The sequence below is a fragment of the Schistocerca serialis genome, chromosome 5 (assembly GCF_023864345.2).
Source record: "Schistocerca serialis cubense isolate TAMUIC-IGC-003099 chromosome 5, iqSchSeri2.2, whole genome shotgun sequence".
In the NCBI taxonomy this organism is placed as follows: Eukaryota; Metazoa; Arthropoda; class Insecta; order Orthoptera; family Acrididae; genus Schistocerca; species Schistocerca serialis.
The window spans coordinates 505892981-505914902 of NC_064642.1; the positions used below are offsets into that span (position 1 = coordinate 505892981).

Sequence of the window (21922 nt, forward strand, 5' to 3'; positions counted from 1 at the left end):
CCAAAGCCTTTTTCCAGTTAGAAAACCCTATGGAAGTAAATGCATCTTCTTTGTTAGAAGAAAATTGTAATAGTTTTTTAGCATCTGCCTCTTTGCAGGTTTTGCTAAAAACTTTTTCGGTAGATGTTTCATATTCTAGCCATGTGTATTTGATCAACCAAGACTTCTGAAATGATCTTCCTTTATCGGATCGTCCAGGTTTCGGCTGTGAACGGTTCTCGCCTGAAGACGACGAAGCAGTTGACGACTCAATAATTGTTGGAGTTTGACTTGCAGTATCATCAGCTCCCAAGTGCGCCTTTTTGCTAACAAATTTATCCATTGCAAACTTAATTCACAGTACACTAAGAGACAAAAGTAAACAAATAAAATATAGTCATATAAAATAGTCCACTAGACACTGAAGTCGGAACACTACACACGTCTGCAGCATGTACTGAATGAAACTATCCACACTGAATGATTGCGACAGTAGAGTGGGCCTTACATAGCCGAGGCGTCGTAATGTCTCGAAGTGTCAAGGCGACGCGAGACGGAGGATTCCAGGTGCTTCTACTCCAGTCCTTTCGATGTCGCCGCGGCCGCAGCGCTGGTTCGCTGGCGCCAGACTTTACCCGAAGGTTCGCGCACCGGGACAAATCCTGTGTGCCCCCAGCACCGTAACATTATCATGATTCACACCACTCATTTTCAGTTAACCTGCTTACTACTGTAATAGTTATTTGTTTTAACTCGTTACTGAATGTATTTTAAAAGGTATCTGTCGACAAACAAGGAAAATAAAAAATTCCATCATAGTTTTTTGATTTTTACACAGTATAATACAACTAATAATTTTCTTAAATTATTGGGGGTCCGTCTCCCAAACGAATTTTTGAGGGGGCTCGGGCCCCCTCAGGCCCCATGGAGTCGGCGCCTGTGCACAGATGTTTTCGTCTTCAATACAGCGTGTGACGTCAAAACGACGTCACGTGTGCATGAATTCTTGTGAAATGTAAACGTAAACAGCTGGCCGCCAAACATGTCAGAGATATAACTGTGTTTTGAGGTGTAAGGTACAAAGTGTCAGAAGTGTAGTTGACGTTTCTGCTTACTAATCCGATAGCTTTAGGTATATTGTTTTATTAGTGAAACATGGGACTCTCGTCTATCATTTTGGCGCCTTTTAGGTGGTACAGAAGGAACGTCGTAGACAAAATACTAGAAGCGATCTATTCCAGGCTTCGAAATAAAATTGATAATACGTCAGAAGTCGTCCTCAAAGCCGGCGTAGGCGCAGCTGTATTATCAGTAATTATTTGGACATCAGTATTTTTATATGTAGCATTTTATTACACCTATATGCCGTCTATTAGTCACACAAGACCGGTGCATTTTCAGTTTGAGTAAGTACACTTCACCGAATTGTTTTTTTCATGTGATCCGCCTGTAGCTAAGGTAGACACATCGTAGACTTAAAATCTTACATTTTGGGGTATCACTGTATAATGATAAATTCGACAGCATTAACCAGTCCTGTTTGGAAGAAAATTAACTTTTATAACACTTTTGCAATTTTTTTTAGCCCCCCCCCCTCCTGCAAACAGTTAATTAAAACTCGCTAATTCTTTATAGTGGAAGGCACTGTAAACTGTTCATGTTAGCTGTATAGTCGTGTAGCGGATACGGAAAGAAAAATAAGTTATGAAGATAAAAAAAAAATTGTAAAAATGTTTTTGTGTAAACTGGAAGAAAGCGACAAAAACTGGCCATATACATAAAGCTAGTGCATTTCTCGAAAGAGAATTGAAGAGGTCAAGAATTATTGTACTTTATTCTACTAATTAATAAATAATTTAACAAGTGATAACTCACCGAACAGGTGAGGTGCTGAGTCATCAAAATGCTCATAAACAAAAGACAGAATAAAGCTAGCTTTCAGATAAATCATTTTATAAAGCTACAGATTAAACATACACATACATACGTATGCACAAAAAGCAACTGTACAGCTATGTTGTGCTGTCTGACTGTGCTGTGTTGGCACTGCAGCTTGACTGGAAAGGAGGGGCAGGGAGGGGTTTTTGTGTCTGGTGGGGTCACAGAAGTCTGTCCTTTCAGAATGCCTTCCCATCAGCCCTATACCGAAGTCCAATCGCACTGAACTTGTCAAAGACTTAATCTCTTTCTTCAGTGGAAACACTATTGTCTTCACTGGCAACACGAGCTATTCACGGACAATTCCCATTATCACCTTGCTTAAGGTGATGACTGTGTTCATGTGTGGAGACCCATGGTGAGCTGCACCTGTGAAATGTCCAGGATATCGACAGATTTCCAAGATTCTGTGATGTTGTGGGGAGGCTTCGGTGTTGGCAGCCATACAGATCTTGTCATTATCCCCCGTCGCCTTACTGCCAGACAGTGCATCGAACAGATCCTGTTTTCCCATGTGGTGGTCATCAATTTGTTCTAATGCTAGGGCCCATGTGGCAAGCATCAGCAGGGATGTTTTGCAAAGCCTAGATATTGAAGTAATTGAATGGCCGATGGTGAGTCCTGACCCAAACCTCATCATGTATACATAGGACATGCTTGACAGATGTGTTCATGGTCATCCTGCTCCATCACAGATCCTCCAATAACTTTCATGGTCTCACATTGAAGAATAGATACAGATACCAAAGGGTGTTAGGCAGTGATAAATGCTCACGGAGGGCAACCACCTCTACATCTACATCCATACTCCGCAAGCCACCTGACGGTGTGTGGCGGAGGGTACCTTGAGTACCTCTATCGGTTCTCCCTTCTGTTCCAGTCTCGTATTGTTCGTGGAAAGAAGGATTGTCGGTATGCTTCTGTGTGGACTCTAATCTCTCTGATTTTATCCTCATGGTCTCTTCGCGACATATACATAGGAGGGAGCAATATACTGCTTGACTCATCGGTGAAGGTATGTTCTCAAAACTTGAACAAAAGCCCATACCGAGCTACTGAGCGTCTCTCCTGCAGAGTCTTCCACTGGAGTTTATCTATCATCTCCGTAACGCTTTCGTGATTACTAAATGATCCTGTGATGAAGCGCGCTGCTCTCCGTTGGATCTTCTCTATCTCTTCTATCAACCCTATCTGGTACGGATCTCATACTGCTGAGCAGTATTCAAGCAGTGGGCGAACAAGCGTACTGTAACCTACTTCCTTTGTTTTCGGATTGCATTTCCTTAGGATTCTTCCAATGAATCTCAGTCTGGCATCTGCTTTACCAACAATCAACTTTATATGATCATTCCATTTTAAATCACTCCTAATGCATACTCCCAGATAATTTATGGAATTAACTGCTTCCAGTTGCTGACCTGCTATTTTGTAGCTAAATGATAAGGGATCTATCTTTCTATGTATTCGCAGCACATTACACTTGTCTACATTGAGATTCAATTGCCATTCCCTGCACCATGCGTCAGTTCACTGCAGATCCTCCTGCATTTCTGTACAATTTTCCATTGTTACACCTCTCGATACACCACAGCATCATCTGCAAAAAGCCTCAGTGAACTTCCGATGTCATCCACAAGGTCATTTATGTATATTGTGAATAGCAACGGTCCTATGACACTCCCCTGCGGCACACCTGAAATCACTCTTACTTCGGAAGACTTCTCTCCATTGAGAATGACATGCTGCGTTCTGTTATCTAGGAACTCTTCAATCCAATCACACAATTGATCTGATAGTCCATATGCTCTTACATTGTTCATTAAACGACTGTGGGGAACTGTATCGAACGCCTTGTGGAAGTCAAGAAACACAGCATCTACCTGTGAACCCGTGTCTATGGCCCTCTGAGTGTCGTGGACGAATAGTGCGAGCTCGGTTTCACACGACCGTCTTTTTCGAAACCCATGCTGATTCCTACAGAGTAGATTTCTAGTCTCCAGAAAAGTTGTTGAGGCTCTCAAATTCCAATGAAAAGCACTCAGTGTGACAGGATGAATTATTGTTTTTATTTTGTTTATGACACACTGTTGCACATTTCAGTTATTTTTATGTAAATGACTGAGTATGTAATGATGTTTTATTGTATATGTCTACTTAATTTGCGGAAGATAAAGTTATAATTTTCCTACATTCCCAGTCCTCAGTTGTTGCTCAAAGGAATGTGACAGATTCTCAAAGTCATGTTCCCTAATTATTGTGGGCAGTGGATCAGCAAAATATGCATAGACATGTATAAAACCTTATCTACAAACAAGTGAAAATTATGATTGAGACAAAGCATTAGTGTTATATCCTGCATAGTGATCCATCCCAGAAGTCCAGCATAACTTCCCATCCTTAGCCAAATCCATAGGGCCATCCCAAAAACTCTCCTCTGAATCCCTCTACCTCCTGAAGCTAGTGATCCCTTTCACACCCACCTTCTACATGCTTTCCAAAATTCATAAACCCAACAGTCCTGGACATTCCATTGTAGCTGGTTACTGTGTTCCACCAAATGCATTCCTGCTGTTGTTGACCAAGACTGGTAATCAGCTTCCTGCTCCCTAACTTCTCATAAAGACGCAAACCATTTTCTTTGTTGACTGTCATCCATCCCCGTCCCTTTACTGCGTGGATTCCTACTCATAACTGTTGATGCCCTTTCCCTATACACGACCACCACCACCTGTGCCCATGGTCTTGCAATTATCAAACACTACCTCTCCCAGTGTCATTCTGACTCCATACCAACCAACTCATTCATTACTTAACATCCTTGCACACAGCTACTCCTCCTGTGAGTGGAAGATATATAAACAAATCTATGATATGGCCAGGGCACCAACATGGCTTGCTTCTTCGGCAACATATTTATATACTATGTAGAGGAAAACTTACTAGACACTCAGAATTTCAAACACCTTGTCTAGTTCAGGTTAACTGATACCATTTCAGAATCTGGACTCCGGACAAAGACACACTGTCCTCATTCTCTCATGGCCTTCAACACTTTCTCTCACATCCACTTCATTTGGTTCTCCCCAGCCCAACATGCCATCTACCTATATGTTGATGTCCAATTGTCCGTTGTCCACATAGCTCAGTAATCCATCAACAGTACATGTCTTTTGGTGGCTGTCATCATGCCCACAACAAAAAAATCACTTCTATATACTCTGGCCACCCACTGATGGTGCATCTGCAGTGACAAGAAATCCTTTGCCCAGTATGCAGAAGGGTCATTCCATGGTAACTCACATTACAAAGTGATGTTTATATTATAACTTTTGGACAATTAATGGAAGGAAATGTTTCTATTAAATATTTTTTATACCTCAAAACATACTTTATGCAGAATGCTCTATAAACCTATAATCATAATAATTGTTACATTACTATATTTATAAAACCAAATCTTATAATTATAGTTGGTAACTCACTTTACATTTCCAAGAAATGGCTTTTGCATACGATAAAGAAAATACAAAAGTCTGCTGTGTTTTATGTGAACATTTCTTGTAAGTTTTACACACAATACCAGAAGATCTTATAAGTATTTTAACAAAGTCCCAAACATTTAATCTCCAATAAAATAAATATTAAAACATTGTGAACAAGTAACTCACGTTACATTGTCACAGATCACAGTCAGACTTGAAATAACCTTGGGAATTTACAGCACTTGGAGGGTTCACTTTTCTGACAAGCTTGTCTTTAGTGTAGTATTTCTCTTCTTTAATTTCAGGCCACTTCCAAAACTTCCCACCTTTCATCTTAACAATCAACCTTAAGCTCACCATTTTCAATTTTAGTAACATTACCAGGTAAATATGAATTTTCATATTTTACCACCACCCAGTCATCTACTTGTATATCTAGTGATTTTTCTGTTCTGTTAGTGTTTTCCTCTGCAGCTGATGAAGTGGTGTCTCCTACAACTTCATTATTGTAGACTTCCAAATGATAAATTTTAGAAATGTTCAAGAAAGGCTTGCAGTTCTCGATTAAGGCTGAGAGATGTAATTTTTTGCTTCTTTGGCTAAAGTCTTCTTCACCCATAAGAACTGTTGTCACATTAGAAGAAGAATTCAATAATGCTTTTACAAAATCTGTTGCATTGTTTGCAATACATTTCCTGCTTTTCACACGAGACCAGACTTCGCGTTTGACAGCCCCACCAATTCCACCCAATGGCCCCTTCCCATGAGAAGTTGCAAAGTACTTCCATGTAATTCTTTTGGCATGACTCTTACTTAGAATTTTTATAGCCTCTGCGATATATCTGTTTTTAAACTAGGAAGCAGGACCGTCTGACCAGATTGAAACTTCTCTAATATTTTTTGGTAGGTCTTCAAGAAGTCTATCAACATCGGGAATGACAGTATTTTTTGTGTCGTCCAGATTATCAGATACCAACATGTAGGGGTGAGAAGTACATGAATGCCAAATCATGGTAGTAAAAATACTAATTTAATTCTGCTGCCAATGTGCACTTTGAATTTCATCTTGACTTACACATGTAAAATTTTCAGAAAAATCGATTTGCATCATGGCAGTTAGCATCGCAGAAGGCAGCGATACCTTATCACTCTGATAGTTCTTTTATTGTTCTCTCTTAAGGTAGCAGTGCTCTAAAAATTTAGGTCCCATGGTAAGAATGTGATCAATAAGATTCTGTAATATACCTTTTTCCTCTACATTCAAAATTCTTCCATCACTCTCCTACCACACATACCATTTCGCACCATACTCTTGTACACCAGTACATAAACCAAGAAGTTTAACCGCCAATAAATCTTAACATTTCATGCACTTTTCTAACCAACAATTGGCTGTAGGCTCTGCTCATAGAAAAAATTCTGGCCAGTTACTGGTGCACATAGGTATTTACAGTCACAACGTCTTTGTATCGAGGGGCCTGTCTGCTAATGTCATCCCTTTCATAGAATTTGCTCACTGCACTTATTATTTCATCACTTATTTTTTGTTTAGAGATTCTTTCTACTTCTAAAGGTTCAACAAATATATGATACAACCTTCTAATAACATATTTTTGTTTTCTGGGTGATGTTGGAAGTACACGTTTCACTTTTGATATGGCTTTTCCCAGTGAAGACTTATTTTTATACGGTGGAGAGGCGGAACTACTTGGTGTAGCTAAAGGTGCTTTCTTTAGCTGCTTCCTGTACTTGGCAACTCTTTCTCTAGCATTCCATTTCCTGTCTGCAGCAATCCTTTCGGGACTAGTGCAGCAGGGGATGCAACCCGTCGGCTTTGGACATTGACGTCACAAGTCGCCAATCGAGAAGCGATTCTTCTTAGTGTTGTAGCTCCCTTCAGTGGCTGATAAGTGTTTTTTGGCTTTAAAAAAAAAAATCTCACGAGATAGAATAAACAGATCCACTTTATTAAGCACTCAGTAAAAAAACGAAACTGAAACATAACAGCAAAAGCGAAAATGGTAAACTGCTATCTGGCGACTTGTGACGTCATTGTCCAAAGCCGACGGGTTGTATCCCCTGCTGCACTAGACCCATCCTTTCTTGTTCTCTTTTACTCAAACATTTTTCCTGTTCCTGCTTCTTTTTCATGATTTTTTTCATAGTTCCCTTGTGTTTGATTTTATACTCTTCATATCTGCCTTCATCCTTCAATTTCTGCCATCTCATCTTTTCAGCTGCACTTTAAGGCATTCTGCAAAAATTACAAATTGTTGTAAAGTAGAAATAGCTATTCCCTATGGGATTTTATGCGTCATATGGAGATAAATATACATTAAATATGTTGAAATATATTGTTGGTTGTGTTGTATGTAATTCAGAACGAATCTGACTCCTTAAAATTATAACTAATCCTAAAAAAATTATGGTAACTCACGTTACATAAATAAAGGTAACTCACATTACGTGAATTAAATATCTTATACCAAGAGAAGGCTTCCGGGAGGCAATTTATTTGAGATACTAAATTATCAGGTACACTTATGTGAAGGACAGCATGGCATATAAGTTTCTATACTTTAATGTATTTTGTGAAAATCTTAAATTGGCATTTGGTAACTCATGTTACACATTTTGGGTTAGGTTATATAAATGTTTTTGTATTTATCATCCTTAAATTGTTTGCTTCTAAAAATATACCAAAAAGAAGAAGAAGTTATGCACTTTCAAGTGATGTATAAACCATAAAGAATTATTATAAATTTCCTGATTTTTTTTTTTTTTTTACCTTGAAATTGATCAAATCTCCTGCATGAACAAACTCAACAATATAGTCTTCAAAACAATGGTTCCCACAAGTAAATGATAGGTTTTGGAGGGAAAAATCAGTCTTGCCAACAAAATTAAATGCCCAACCTACATATGTAACGGGGGAAAATATTCCCACAGAAAAATTAATTTTTTGATAATGATTCCTCATTTACATGGAATGACCCAGAAGGTCTTACAAAAGGCCTTCACAGACAGGCACTTTTTCCTGAACCACAAACATTGTCTGCACGATATCCTCACATGCCACTAATCCTCTGACCAACCCCAAGAACCAGTTGCAAAGGAGCATCGTCATCATTGCCCAGTATCATCCCACACTGACATAACTGAACCATATCCTTCACCAGGTCTTCGATAGTTTATTGTTGTGCTCAGAAATGAACACTATCCTACCCACAATCCTTCCCACACCTCCCAAAACGGTAAACCATCACCAAACCCAATCTATGGAATATTACTCCATTGTTATGCCACTTCCATTTCAAACCAGTTGTCAAAAAGGTCATACTTCTGTGGAAGACACAAGTGAAAGACTTGTCCAACGCAAACACCCAGCACATCATACTACTCCCTTCCCATCATGGGCTTATCCTATTGTATCAGTGCAGGGACATCCATATGAGCAGCGTTTCATATACCAGCTCCATTGTAATTTCTGCACTGCATTTTATGCGAATGTGGTCACCAACTTGCTATTCACCTGAATGAATAGCCACCACCTAACTATGGCCAAGAGCAAAGATGAACACTCCGTTGCTGAACAGATTGCTGAGCAGAACACGCTTTATTTAAATGAGTGCTTCACAGCTAGTGCCATTTGGATCCTTCTCCCCAACACCAGCTGAATTATGTAGATGAGAGTTGTTCTTGCAAAATGTCCTTCAACCCTGTGATCTACATTGCCTCAATTCACACTGGGGTTCCTCATCCAACATCACTACCTTTTACATATAACCTAAATTTTGTTACTCACTTTGTGAGGATGAAGTATCTTGTCACCATGGCAGCAATAGCATCAGATGCCGATGCTCACCACAGTATTTAGTATTTAGAAAGGTGGCAGAATGGTTGAGAAATGGGTCTACATTCTGAACGGAAATAGTTCAGATTCCTATCTTGCTATCCAGATTTAAGTTTTCTGTGGTTTCTCTAACTTTTGTTCGATAAAACACAGGGGTGTTCCTTTGAAAAGAACACAGCCTATTTACTTCTCCACCCTTCTGCAATGCTAGTGTGTGCTTAGTCTCTTATTACCTCTGTTACCATGTGCCACAGTCAGACCATTGAAAGCCCTATGTTGTCAGAAAACCTGTGACGTGTGAATTCTGAACACTATGTAGAACATGGATTACATGATTGTCAAGAGGTCATTCTATGACATGTATCCCTTGGTATGTTCCTTGCACCTATAGACCTTTGGTGGGCTGAGGTGATCAGTGGTTTTTAGGCAAGTAACGTCTTTCATGTTTGAAGATATAAATTGGATGGATGAAAACCTACTTACCAGGTGGCTGTAGGAGAACACACTAAAGATATGGAAATGTGCAAGCTGTCACAGCCAGTGGCCTCTTCTTATGGCAGAAGGGTTGAGGGGAAAGGAACAGGGATGAAAGAAAGGAATGGGTGACTTGTAGGAAATGGGGAGAGTTACAGAAAAGTCATCCAGAACCCCAGGGTAGGGGAGACTTACTGGACGGGGTGCGAAGGGAAGACTGATTTTTGGGTCATGCACCAGCCAAAATTTGAAAGTTTGTGAACATAGAGGTGAAAGATAGGGGTAATAAGCAAGACAGAGGTTACTGAATAAAACTTTGTGCAAGTGTTAACAAGAGTGGAAAGCTAAGTGAATTGTATATGGTAGACAGGTGAGGGTGCTAGGACAAATAGACAGTTGGAAAATAATGGAAATAGAAAAATAAAGTGAGTGAAGAAAAATAAGAGTTACTGAAAATAAATGGTGAGGCCACAGAAATTTACGTAAACTTAGGCCATATGGGTGGTTAAAACCAAGTACATGTTGTAACACCAGTTCCCACCTGCAGAGTTCTGAGAAACTGGTATCCGTGTAGAGTATCAAGATGGCCCATATGTTGAAACAGACACCATGGTCATGATTGTCATGCTGTAGAGTATGCTTTGCAACAGGATATTGTGTGTTGCCAGTATAAACCTTCTCTCTATGTCCATTCATTTTAACTGATAAACTGGTGGCAATCATGCCAATGTAAAAGGTTGAACAGTGTTTATGTAACAACTGGTACATGGCATGTGGCAGTTACAGATTGCTCTCTCTTTCACAGTATATGTTTTGCCAGTTACAGTGCTGGTATAGGTAGTTCTAGGAGGATGCACTGGCCAAATCTTATAGCGAAGAAGGTCATAGGGGGGAGATCCAGATAGCAGTACATGATCTTTCTCATCTCAGCCTTCTCTACACTTAATACCCCACCACTGTAGTTCAAAAGGAGATTTTCCTGACCATCACATCCAGTTCTGATACTGCTGATCCCTCCAAAAAAAAAAAAACAAAACAACAACAACAACAACAACAACAACAACATAGGAGTACACCTCTTGTCACTCAGTGCTGTCCTACTGTCGAATGTATTAACCAGCTATTTCAACAAGGCTATGACTTCCTAAAATCATGCCCTGTAATGAGGTCCATTGTGTATGATATTTTGCCCATCACAAATAGAATAGCTTTTTGCCATCCCCCACCCCACACCCTGCCCCTCTCATGCCCCTCTGAACCTTCACAGTATCCTGGTCAGACCGTATGCTCCTTTGGCACTCATTCCCCTCCACTATGGATCTTACCCCTATGTCCATCCCAGCTGTAATACTTGGCCAGTGCACCCTCCTAGCATCATCCATATCAGCCCTGCAGCTGACAAAACATATATACTGTCAAAGGGAGACCCACCTATGAATGATGAATGGGGATGGAAATAGGGTATAGGCTCTATACTGGCAACACACAATATTCTCTTGCAGAGCATGCTCTACATTAATTTCTGTTGCCTCAGTTTTGTTTTCAGTAACTCCACCTTATCTTTGCTCCCTTTTATTTTTCTATATCTTTTATTTTCTGACTGTATTTTTCTGTGCCCCCCCCCCCCCCCCCCTCACCTCTCTACCGTGCATAATGCACCTAGTTTTCCATTCTTATTGACTCTTGTACTATGTTTTTAAAGTAATCTCTGTCTTGCTTATTATGCTATCTTCCACCTGCAGGATTTTGGGTTTCCAAATCTCATCTGGTGGTACAGCTACCAACAATCAGTCTTTTCTTCTCATCTCTTCCAGTAAGTCTCCCACAAATTGGGGCTCTCAGTGACTTTTCCATAACCCTCCCCATTTCCTAAACCTTGTCAGTCCTTTTGTTTCATATCTCTTCCTTTCCCTTCCATCCTTTTACCAGCAGAAGATGACACTGGCTCTGAAAGCTTGCATATTTCCTTATCTTTTATATGTGCTGCCACTTGGGGGGTCGACAGAATCGTCCGATCCCACGTGCCGACTTTGACCCGTGATGTAAGGGTGTTGTCATGTGTGACGTCATGACGGCGCGGAGTGTGGTTTGTGAGTGTGGCGTGTTTGTAGATGTCGTTGTGTTGTGGTTTGTTGTGCTCTCTGGTGGTATGTTCAGGGTTTTCGTTTGTGTGGTGTAATGGGCTCAGTTTGCTTTTGCTCATTATCTAGAATTGTTCGAGTGTTGGCTGTGTTTGTAGTGGAATTCGTTTCAGTGAGTTAACAATTTTGTGTGAAGGTTAATTTAGTGTTGTTCGTTGTACATCATGTGGTAATTTTAGTAAAATTAATTGGTTGTTGGTTTTGTTCAGGAATGGATATGACAGATAAAATTAACAGTGCACAGGTCAAGGAAGCGTTCGATCCCAATGTGTGGATGTGTATGTTGATATTGGTATCGGGAGATGTTTTTGAGCTATATAGGCCAAGGGAAGTGTTTGATCCTAATTTATGGGATCGGGAGCTGCTGTTGAGCTATGTATGTCAAGGGAAGTGTCCAATTCCAGATGATATTTTCTTTAGTGGTATTTTGGGGATTTTTGTTATGTCGGTTTTTCTCATCGTTTTGTGTGATGGTGGGTGTCTAAATTTGTTTATATTTAAAAACAAGGATGATGTAACTTACCAAACGAAAGCGTTGGTATGATGATAGGCACACAAACAAACACAAACACACACACAAAATTCGAGCTTTCGCAACCTAAGGTTGCTTCATCAGGAAAGAGGGAAGGAGAGGGAAAGACAAAAGGATGTGGGTTTTAAGGGAGATGGTAAGGAATCATTCCAATCCCGGGAGTGGAAAGACTTACCTTAGGGGGAGAAAAGGACAGGTATACACTCCGCGCTTGTCCCGTTAGTGTCATTAGGCTTGTTGTGGAGAGTGTGTGTGTGTGTGTTTTTCGATGTATTTTCGTCCTCATAATGTGTACGTACCAACTTTAATGCGCCATATTGGAGTCGTGGTTTATGGTCGTTTCGGCCATATTTGTGATGTCAAAGCAGACGGGCAGGATCAGACGCTTCTGTATTTCCCACTTGGGGAATAGTCTTCTTATCTATCTAATTATATTATATTTTCAGACATTGATTGTTTTCAATGGTATTTTTCACTTTTGGAAACACTTATTAGGTAGAGCAGTGCCTTAGATGAAGCTGCTGAGATTGTGAACATAGAATGTTGGTAAATTACTGGTCAGATAAGCAGCAGTATTTAATGCTAGTGATTGAATAAAAGTAAATGAGATCTGTTGTAAAACACAACATTTGGCTGTATGCTACTTTAACCGAAAATAAATAAAGCTGCTTGTATTACTAACGATAAGAAACTGTTTGCTCTCATTCATCTGCACACGACTGTGTTTTGATCTTGAACTGTGTCCTTAAACTGAGGCAAGTTTAATTGAAATCAGTCATCTCAGTGACACTTACATATAAGGCTACACTGCAAATGAATATTCACATAAAAGACTTAATAACACTTACAATTATATTAAATATAATATAGTTCTCTTGTTCAGGAAATCTTTTCTTCAGTTTCCAGCTAACCTTTCTATCCTCTCTACTTCTGACAGCATGAGTTATTTTGATGGTCATATAACAAAATGGCCATTACATTTAGTGTCTCATTCTTTAATGTAATTTCCTCATGATGACCTGACTTAATTTGATTATATCCAATTACCTTGATTTAATTTTACTGCTGTTCATCTCGTATCCTCTTTTGGGGACACCAACCATCATATTCAACTGTTCTCTGAAGTCCTTTGCTGTCTCTGACAGAATTGTAGTATCATCAATAACCTGGAAGTTTTTATTCTTTCTCACTGAACTTTAATTCTCTTTCCAAATTTCTCCATAGTTTCCTTTACTGTGTGCTTAATGCACAGATTGAATGACATGAGTGGTATCCTATAATCATGCCTCACTACCTTCTCAATGACCACCAATTAGTGCATCCCTTTCATGCCCTTAAACTGTCATGATAACAGTGTGACTTCTGTACAGGTTATAGATTTATTCTCACTTCCTGTACGTTATCCCTGATAACTCTTGAATTCCAGAGTGTATTCCAGTTAACGTTGGAAAAAGCTTCTTGTAAAAGTACAGATGCTATACTTGCAGCTCTGCCTTTCTTCAGACTAATTTCTAAATTAAGTTTTGCACGTACAGTGTGATATTAGTAGTCTGTGTACTTAGTTTGATGTTGTTTAAGTATTGACTGACCATCTGACCTTTGTGAGGCAACTGTAAAATTACTGAGAAACAGAATGACTGACCACTACTTTGCTTGAGTAGTCTTAATTCTAGTACTACAGATACACATGTAAGCATAAAAAACAATTCCTGTGTTTTCAAAATATTAGTTCCTTCATCAGAGAGGAAAGAGTTATAGCTTGGGAAAATTAAAAAGATGTGGCAGGTCACTCAGAGCCTAGGATGAGAGGGACCCGCCTGTTGCAAATATAAAAGGAAACATGCAACAATGATGAAGGGGAAGGCATCAAGGTAACTGTTTTGTGCCCTCACTAATCACAAAGCAGGGAATGCAACCTTAAATTTTAGTAGGGACATAGAGGACAAAATTGAGTCACTGGATGTAGCAGTGTATGAAATTTCACAACAGATCAATAAGATTGACATGTAGTGTGTGTGGGGAGGAGGGCACTCTAAAAAATAAATGTTTCCACTGTATTCTTTGAACTGTTAATATTCAGTTCTTTTTGTTTTAGTTAAGTATATGCTCATCTTGAAAGATGATATTGTATTCTGGGGAATGCCTAATTGCCAAATATACCCTACACAGAAGGAGAACATGATACCAATAACCAATTATGTACACACTCCTTTGTGCATCAGAGGTTGAAGGTCTTGCTATTGAAACAAGGTACACATTAAATGGTTGCTATTATGACAATTTGTACAGTTTAACTATAGTTACAGACAAGGATAATGGCAATTTATCAAACCATATACCTAATTTCTTGTTGCTTGAGCCATTTCGGAAAGAACAGACACCATTTCCATATAAGTATGTAGTTCTGGCAATACCGGCCATGACCTTCCTCTTCTGTGCGGATGCACAGATATTATCCGAACTCTTACGGGACTTGGTAAGAATGTCTTCCACGAGTAATGAGTGTATTGGGTAGGGACACTATGAATAAGGTGAGACTGTGGGTCTCGTGGGAGGCGTGCACAAGATAGTCCCAGCAGTTGCACTATCCTCTGTGCCCCTGGTGGATCAGGTGGATAGAGCATCTGCCATGTAAGCAGGAGATCCCGGGTTCGAGTCCCGGTTGGGGCACACATTTTCTTCTGTTCCTGTTAATATATATCAACGCCCGTCAGCAGCCGAAGGTATTAATATACAGGGTGATTCAAAAAGAATACCACAACTTTAGGAATTTAAAACTCTGCAACGACAAAAGGCAGAGCTAAGCACTATCTGTCGGTGAATTAAGGGAGCTATAAAGTTTCATTTAGTTGTACATTTGTTCGCTTGAGGCGCTGTTGACTAGGCGTCAGCGTCAGTTGATGCTAAGATGGCGACCGCTCAACAGAAAGCTTTTTGTGTTATTGAGTACGGCAGAAGTGAATCGACGACAGTTGTTCAGCGTGCATTTCAAACGAAGTATGGTGTTAAACCTCCTGATAGGTGGTGTATTAAACGTTGGTATAAACAGTTTACAGAGAATGGGTGTTTGTGCAAAGGGAAAAGTTCTGGACGGCCGAGAAAATGTAGCACGCATCCAGCAAGCATTTGTTCGCAGCCCAGGAAAATCGACTCGCAGAGCTAGCAGAGAGCTGCAAATTCCACAATCAATTATTTATTGGCACTTACCTGTCCGTAACTACCTGAACGTCAAGTACCCGAGGCGATGGATCGGCCGCCAGGCAGCCCGTGACAGAGCACTTCATCACTGGCCTCCAAGAAGTCCTGATCTTACCCCCTGCGATTTTTTCTTATGGGGATATGTTAAGGATATGGTGTTTCGGCCACCTCTCCCAGCCGCCATCGATGATTTGAAACGAGAAATAACAGCAGCTATCCAAACTGTTACGCCTGATATGCTACAGAGAGTGTGGAACGAGTTGGAGTATCGGGTTGATATTGCTCGTGTGTCTGGAGGGGGCCATATTGAACATCTCTGAACTTGTTTTTGAGTGAAAAAAAAACCTTTTTAAATACTCTTTGTAATGATGTATAACAGAAGGTTATATTATGTTTCATTAAATACCCATTTTTAAAGTTGTGGTATTCTTTTTGAATCACCCTGTATAATTCTAATTTCGTTCTAGTTGGCTTCAGGTCATCAATAACAGACACCATATCCATATAAGTATATAAAAATGTCTTCTGCTCTGGGTGACACTGCTGAGTTTGTGGTGCGTGACCATCAGAGGTATGTTGTTGGGTCAACCTGTGCTGTATTGGGTAGTTGACTGACGAGCAGCTGTTACACACAAGAGGTAGTCATAAATTAGAGCCTCATAATTTTGTCTTGCAGTTCACAAGAAAACAAAGTGTACACACAACTTTTGTAAGTATTGTTTCGCTTTTCAGTGTAATTTCTCTGAACAAAATGGTGCAGGGGTGAAGATACGGGACCAGCACTAGAGAGGATAGCAGTTCAGATCTCCTTCTGGGCATCCAGATGTATGTTTTGCGTGGATTCCCTCTAGAGATCAATTAAGGCAAATATAATGATAGTGTCTTTGAAAAGGACCTGATTTCCTTCCAGAGTCAGAGCCGATTTTCCATCTCTAATGGCCATCTCATTGATAGGATGTTAATCCTTAATGTCCTTTCATTTTTCAAAATGATTTCCAGCCTTTTGGCAATCCATCAGTGAGGTCAAGTATTACCAACTATATTTGTTCCTCGATCATAAGCACAGATATTTTTATGAAATCTTCAAAGTGAAAACCATGAATGATGAACTACTTTTAGTTTTGCAGTTGGATGGTAGTCTGCCTCATAGCACAAGATTCAGGCTGTATTGTAGATGAGGCAAGATTTCCCATCCAACTATTGCAGTATGAACAGTGGTTTGCCATCTCAAATAAAGTCTTGCCTTTGTGTGCAAAACTTCCTGAGTTTTTAGTGAGCAAACTCGTGAAGCTTTCTTTAGTGTGGTGAAATACTGCACTTAAAAACACTACGATCTCACACTCCTGTGATCCCCAAAGACCATTATCATTATATTTGTAGCATATTAAGTAGTTTTCAACTTCACTTTCCTCAGAAGTGTTGCCACTTTGATTAACAGTCTGTCACAGTATTTGCTAAAAATTCTACGTCATCCATTTTGAAGGAGGGTAATAAGTTTGTAGCTACTGTATTCTTTGCCTCATTATTATGATGAATCAACATCCTCGGTACCAGTATGTGCAAAACATTGTATGTATAACCAAAGTTATCAGTAACAGTAAACACACTTCATTTAGTAATGGGAAAACTGTATCACACTACTTCTGTTTTTACCTGATTGTTAGAAGGGAAATAATTGCTATGCTGTGTATTTGGTGAACAATCACTGACTGTGGCAGGTCAACCACACTGGTTTTGATCTGCCAGCAGCATTTTGTTCACCCAGCAACTTAAATAGGGTGACAAACTCAGCACTCAACTTTGCTGTTATCCACTGTAGCATTCCTAATACCATTCATGTCATGGTTACAAATCAAAATTTAACCTTCAGCATTCAGGGATTCTATCACAGCTTCTTGTCTAATATTCAAATGACTATCATTGTTTCCTGTCTCGTTGCAAAGTTATCACATGTTAACTGAACATGCCAAAATTAAAAAAAAAAAAAAAAAAAGCATAGGTGAACATTATAACTTTTTCCCCCGAAATTAACTTTACTTTATACCAGTTCCTCATACATGTCACAAAAGTCAATGCTCTCTTTTATTGTCCTCTATTCCTTGGAGTTTCTTGTTTATCATTTCCCTGTACTGAAGCCAACTTTTATATATTTCAGCTATTATGGCTCCTAAATACTACAAAAACAGCCATTTGTGAAATTTAGACAGATGCTATATGATCAACCATTTAGCTTTGTGCTGTTATGCCATATGCTGAACAGTTGTGTCCATCACACAGCCACATGGTTGAATATACAGCATTGACACTCTGAATATGGTGAATAAATGCAAAGCTGCATTGAAAATGATTAAAACAGAAATGATCTGGTATGACAAAGTGAATCACTCACCAATTCCACAATCTGTCTCAGTGGCCAGGATCTCTAACTCACACTTGTGCGGTGGCGCTCGACGTGGGTGTAAGCCAGTTCAAATCCTGTTGGTGGAAAAAATTTTCACTGCCAGTATTTGGTTGGCAAAGTGAGGAGATGTGGTGGCATAAAGTTCATGATCACCAGACCTTGCGCCAATGCCCTGGTTTGAGTAGCCCTCTCCGCAGTGTCTCATGAAGTGAGGGCATGTGACACAGTTGGTGTACACATTTAGTCCATTCTCACTTAGATGGCTATGTTGTGGAGGATGTTAGCAAGACAGAGGCTCTACCACCCATAACAAACAATAAACTGACTGACAATTTTTGCTGAACTGGTGTGGTAGAGAGGGTCGTCAATGGTCCAGCAGCTAAGTTCAGTAATTCTAGAGCAGATTATTAGTTGCCCTCAAATTATGCTATTTAATATATAAGAAAACAAATTATTATACCGATGGTTAAAATAATTAGTCATGTCTTAAGTGAAGGCACTTATTCAGAATGCTCAAAAATATTGCTAGACAAACCAGTTCATAAGAAAGAAGTCATAGTGTCTACAGATACATATTGACCTATATCACTGATTGATACCTATAAGATAAAAAAATAATAGAACACTGCATACATAAACACACAATCCAATATTTTGAATCTAATGATAACTTAACCTATTCACAATATGGGTTCAGGTTCAGCGTTTCGACAACAAAATAGTTAAGAGCATGATAGATTAGATTAGATTAGATTTAGTTTTCATTCCATAGACCCAAAAAATGAGATGATTCTCATGGCTGCAGAGCATGTCAGAAGGTATAACATAAAACATTTGAATATAATACTTACTTCCCTGCTCATTTGTCAGGAGGTTGTCAAAATAGGTGAATACATTACAGAAAACTGAAACTGCTAATATTTACAGAACTAGTACACTGTCAGAATGAAACATTGTTATGCACTCTTAATAAATTTATCATACACAAAACACCTAATCTTGACTGTAGTGACCAAGTGCTGTCAAAACTGAAGTCCAACAGACATTTCTACTTGAGCTGATCTAAGAGTCCCTGTTAAGATATTCATCTATATAGTAGAAGGAGTTACCTATCGAACAGTCTTTTGAACTCTCTTTAAACCATGCTTTATCTGAAACCAAGTTTTTAATGGTTGCTGGTAATTTATTGAAAATGTGGTTTCCTGAACATTGGACCCCTTTTTGGATCAGGGTAAGTGATTTTAGGTCTTTATGTAGCTTGTTCTTATTCCTAATATTGATACTATGTATTGAGCTATTGGTTGGAAATAGAGATATATTACTTGCAACAAATTTCATTAAGGAATAAATATACTGAGAAGCAGTGGTTAGAATACAAAGTTCCATGAACAGGTTTCTACATGATGTTCTTGGATTTACACTACAAATGATTCTTATCATATGCTTGTGCATCCTAAAAACTTTTGTTTGGTTTGATGAGTTACCCCAGAATATGATCCCGTATGACATAATAGAATGAAGGCAAGCAAATTATGCAAGTTTTCTCTATTTATATTGTCCGCAGCTCATGGTCTCATGGTCGCATTCTCGCTTCCCAAACACGGGGTCCCGGCTTTGATTCCCGGCGGGGTCAGGGATTTTCACCTGCTTCAAGATAACTGGGTGTTTGTGTTGTCCTCATCATTTCATTATAATTCGTGAAAGTGGCGAGGCTGGACTGAGCAAAGGTTGGGTATTTGTACAGGTGTTGATAACCCCGCAGTTGAGCAACCCACAAACCAATCATCATCATCATCACGATCATCATCTATTTATATCTCCTATGTGTGACATCGTTCTCACTGCAAATACAGACTTGTTTAGGCACTTAAGCAATTCTGTGATATGCCCTTCCCAACTGAATTTATTATCGAGTTGTAATGCCTGGTATTTAACACTGTCCACCTCTTTGATTTGCATGTTTTGATGTGTTATACACATGTTGGAAGGAAATCTCTTACAGGTTTTGAACTGCCTATAATGGTTCTTTTCAAAGTTTAATGACAGTGAATTAGCTTTCAAATTATTTATTAATGTCAGTGAAAATTTGATTAGCTGATATTTCAAAATCTGTACTTGTCTTGCTATGTATTACAATGTTTGTATCATCTGCAAACAAAACAAACTTAGCATCTGGCAATGTAACAGATGAGAGGTGATTAATGTACACAAGAAAAAACAATGGGCTCAAGATGGAACCTTGAGGAACACCACATGTAAATAACTCCCAATCAGATGAAACTGACTGCTTACTGTACAGGTATTCCGCAACAACAACCTTTGTTTTGTGTTAGTTAGATAAGACTTAAACCATTTCGCAGCATTGCCGGCGACACCATAATATTCTAAATTACTTAAGAGAATGCCTTGTTTCACACAGTCAAAGGCTTTTGACAAGTCACAGTAGCCTCCAATTTATTATCGAATGAGTTAAGTACATTCTCACCGTAAGTGTAAATAGCTTTCTCTGTATAAGAACCCTTAAGGAATCCAAACGGTGACTTGGTCAATATGTTATTTGCAGTCAGATGCTTCATGAGATGTTTGAACACAACCTTTTCAAATATTTTTGAGAAAGCTGGCAAAAGTAAAATTTATTGATAGTTTGATGATATCTCTTTATCCCCCCTTTTTGTATAGAGGCTTAACTTCAGCATATTTTAGCCAGTCTGGAAATAGTCTGCTGATAAGAGATTGATTACACAAATAGCTTAGGTAGAATTCAACTTGCATGAGCAGTCTTTGATTAACTTTGTTGATACATTATCATACCCACTAGAATACTTGATTTTAAGGGTTTTGTGATGGATGCTACCTCTTTGGGAGACACTAGTGTCATTTCCATTTTACAGAAGTTATTTTTAAAGTCTGGTATGAGATACTCCATTGCACTGTTCACCGAACCTGATATCCGCAAGCTGTCAGTAACAGAAATGAGGCACTTATTTAAGAGGTTTGCAGCACTACATGCACTTACTATCAAAGTCTCATTTATATTTAGAGCTGTCTGTTCCTCTAGTGTTTTGGCCCCACCTCTATCTGTCTTCACTATATCCCACACAGTTTTTATTTTGTTGCCCGATGTAATTATCTTATTCTCATAATAAAGCTGCTTCAATCTCTGAATTGCTTGCTTCAATATTCTGCATTATTATTTGTTATGCATCATAGTGCTAACATCAGGTGCACAATTATTTTGAAAATTAAGAGATAATCTGTGCAACACCTTTGAACCTAAGGAAAACATTTGAATATTTTTCTCAGGGAACACGACTATGGAGTAGGTGAGACTGCCCTGTGACTGATACACTCTTACTAAAACAACAGAAAATAATTAGTGAAGATAAATAATAAAAAAGTCAGATTGGGTTCCAGTTACGAAGACATCTGTTCATTAATTATATAAATGATTTTGCCCACAATTGTGACGTGTGATGCAGTGCTATATAAAGACTTATTTATCTATCCATCCATAGAAAATGTAAATTTTAAGCATGTTGTCAACACACAAACACAGACACAGAGTTACATAAATGCACACAGTTTACAGACATAAATAGATACATACATTTCTTGTCTTCTGAGTTACTCATTTGGACATTGTATGCCACTGTTCTATTGAGCATATTGTAAAATGCTTCTGAATTGCAGTAATTAGTAAGTAGCACAGTTGTCAACAAAATTTACACATGATTTTAGTTAATCCTTTACATTATAGAACACTTCCCTAACAAATAATTTTTAGGGTATTCCTGAAAGCAAGTATTTCACTTTTGTCTTTGATCTCTTGTGGTAGTTTATTGTATAGCTTAATTTCATGATATAGCACACTATTTTGGGTTTTTATTTTGTTTTTCCTATTGAGACATAAGTGGTGGCTGAATC

The 21922-nt window shown here is 38.9% G+C and overlaps 1 protein-coding gene across 3 annotated transcripts in view; it reads left to right on the forward strand.

Annotated features, from left to right (window-relative positions):
- The first annotated feature begins 986 nt into the window (after positions 1–986).
- The window catches only part of LOC126481522 (seipin), a 48188-nt gene continuing 27252 nt past the window's right edge, over positions 987–21922 (forward strand). The window contains exon 1 of one of the 3 annotated variants that reach the window (XM_050105328.1): positions 987–1055. Coding sequence is in view for 1 of the 3 variants with exons in the window: in XM_050105326.1 (XP_049961283.1) it covers positions 1135–1385 (251 nt within the window). In the remaining 2 variants the exon portion in view is untranslated. Of the gene's footprint in view, positions 1386–21922 lie in introns of all 3 variants that reach the window. The other 2 variants (XM_050105326.1, XM_050105327.1) reach the window with 2 other exon arrangements.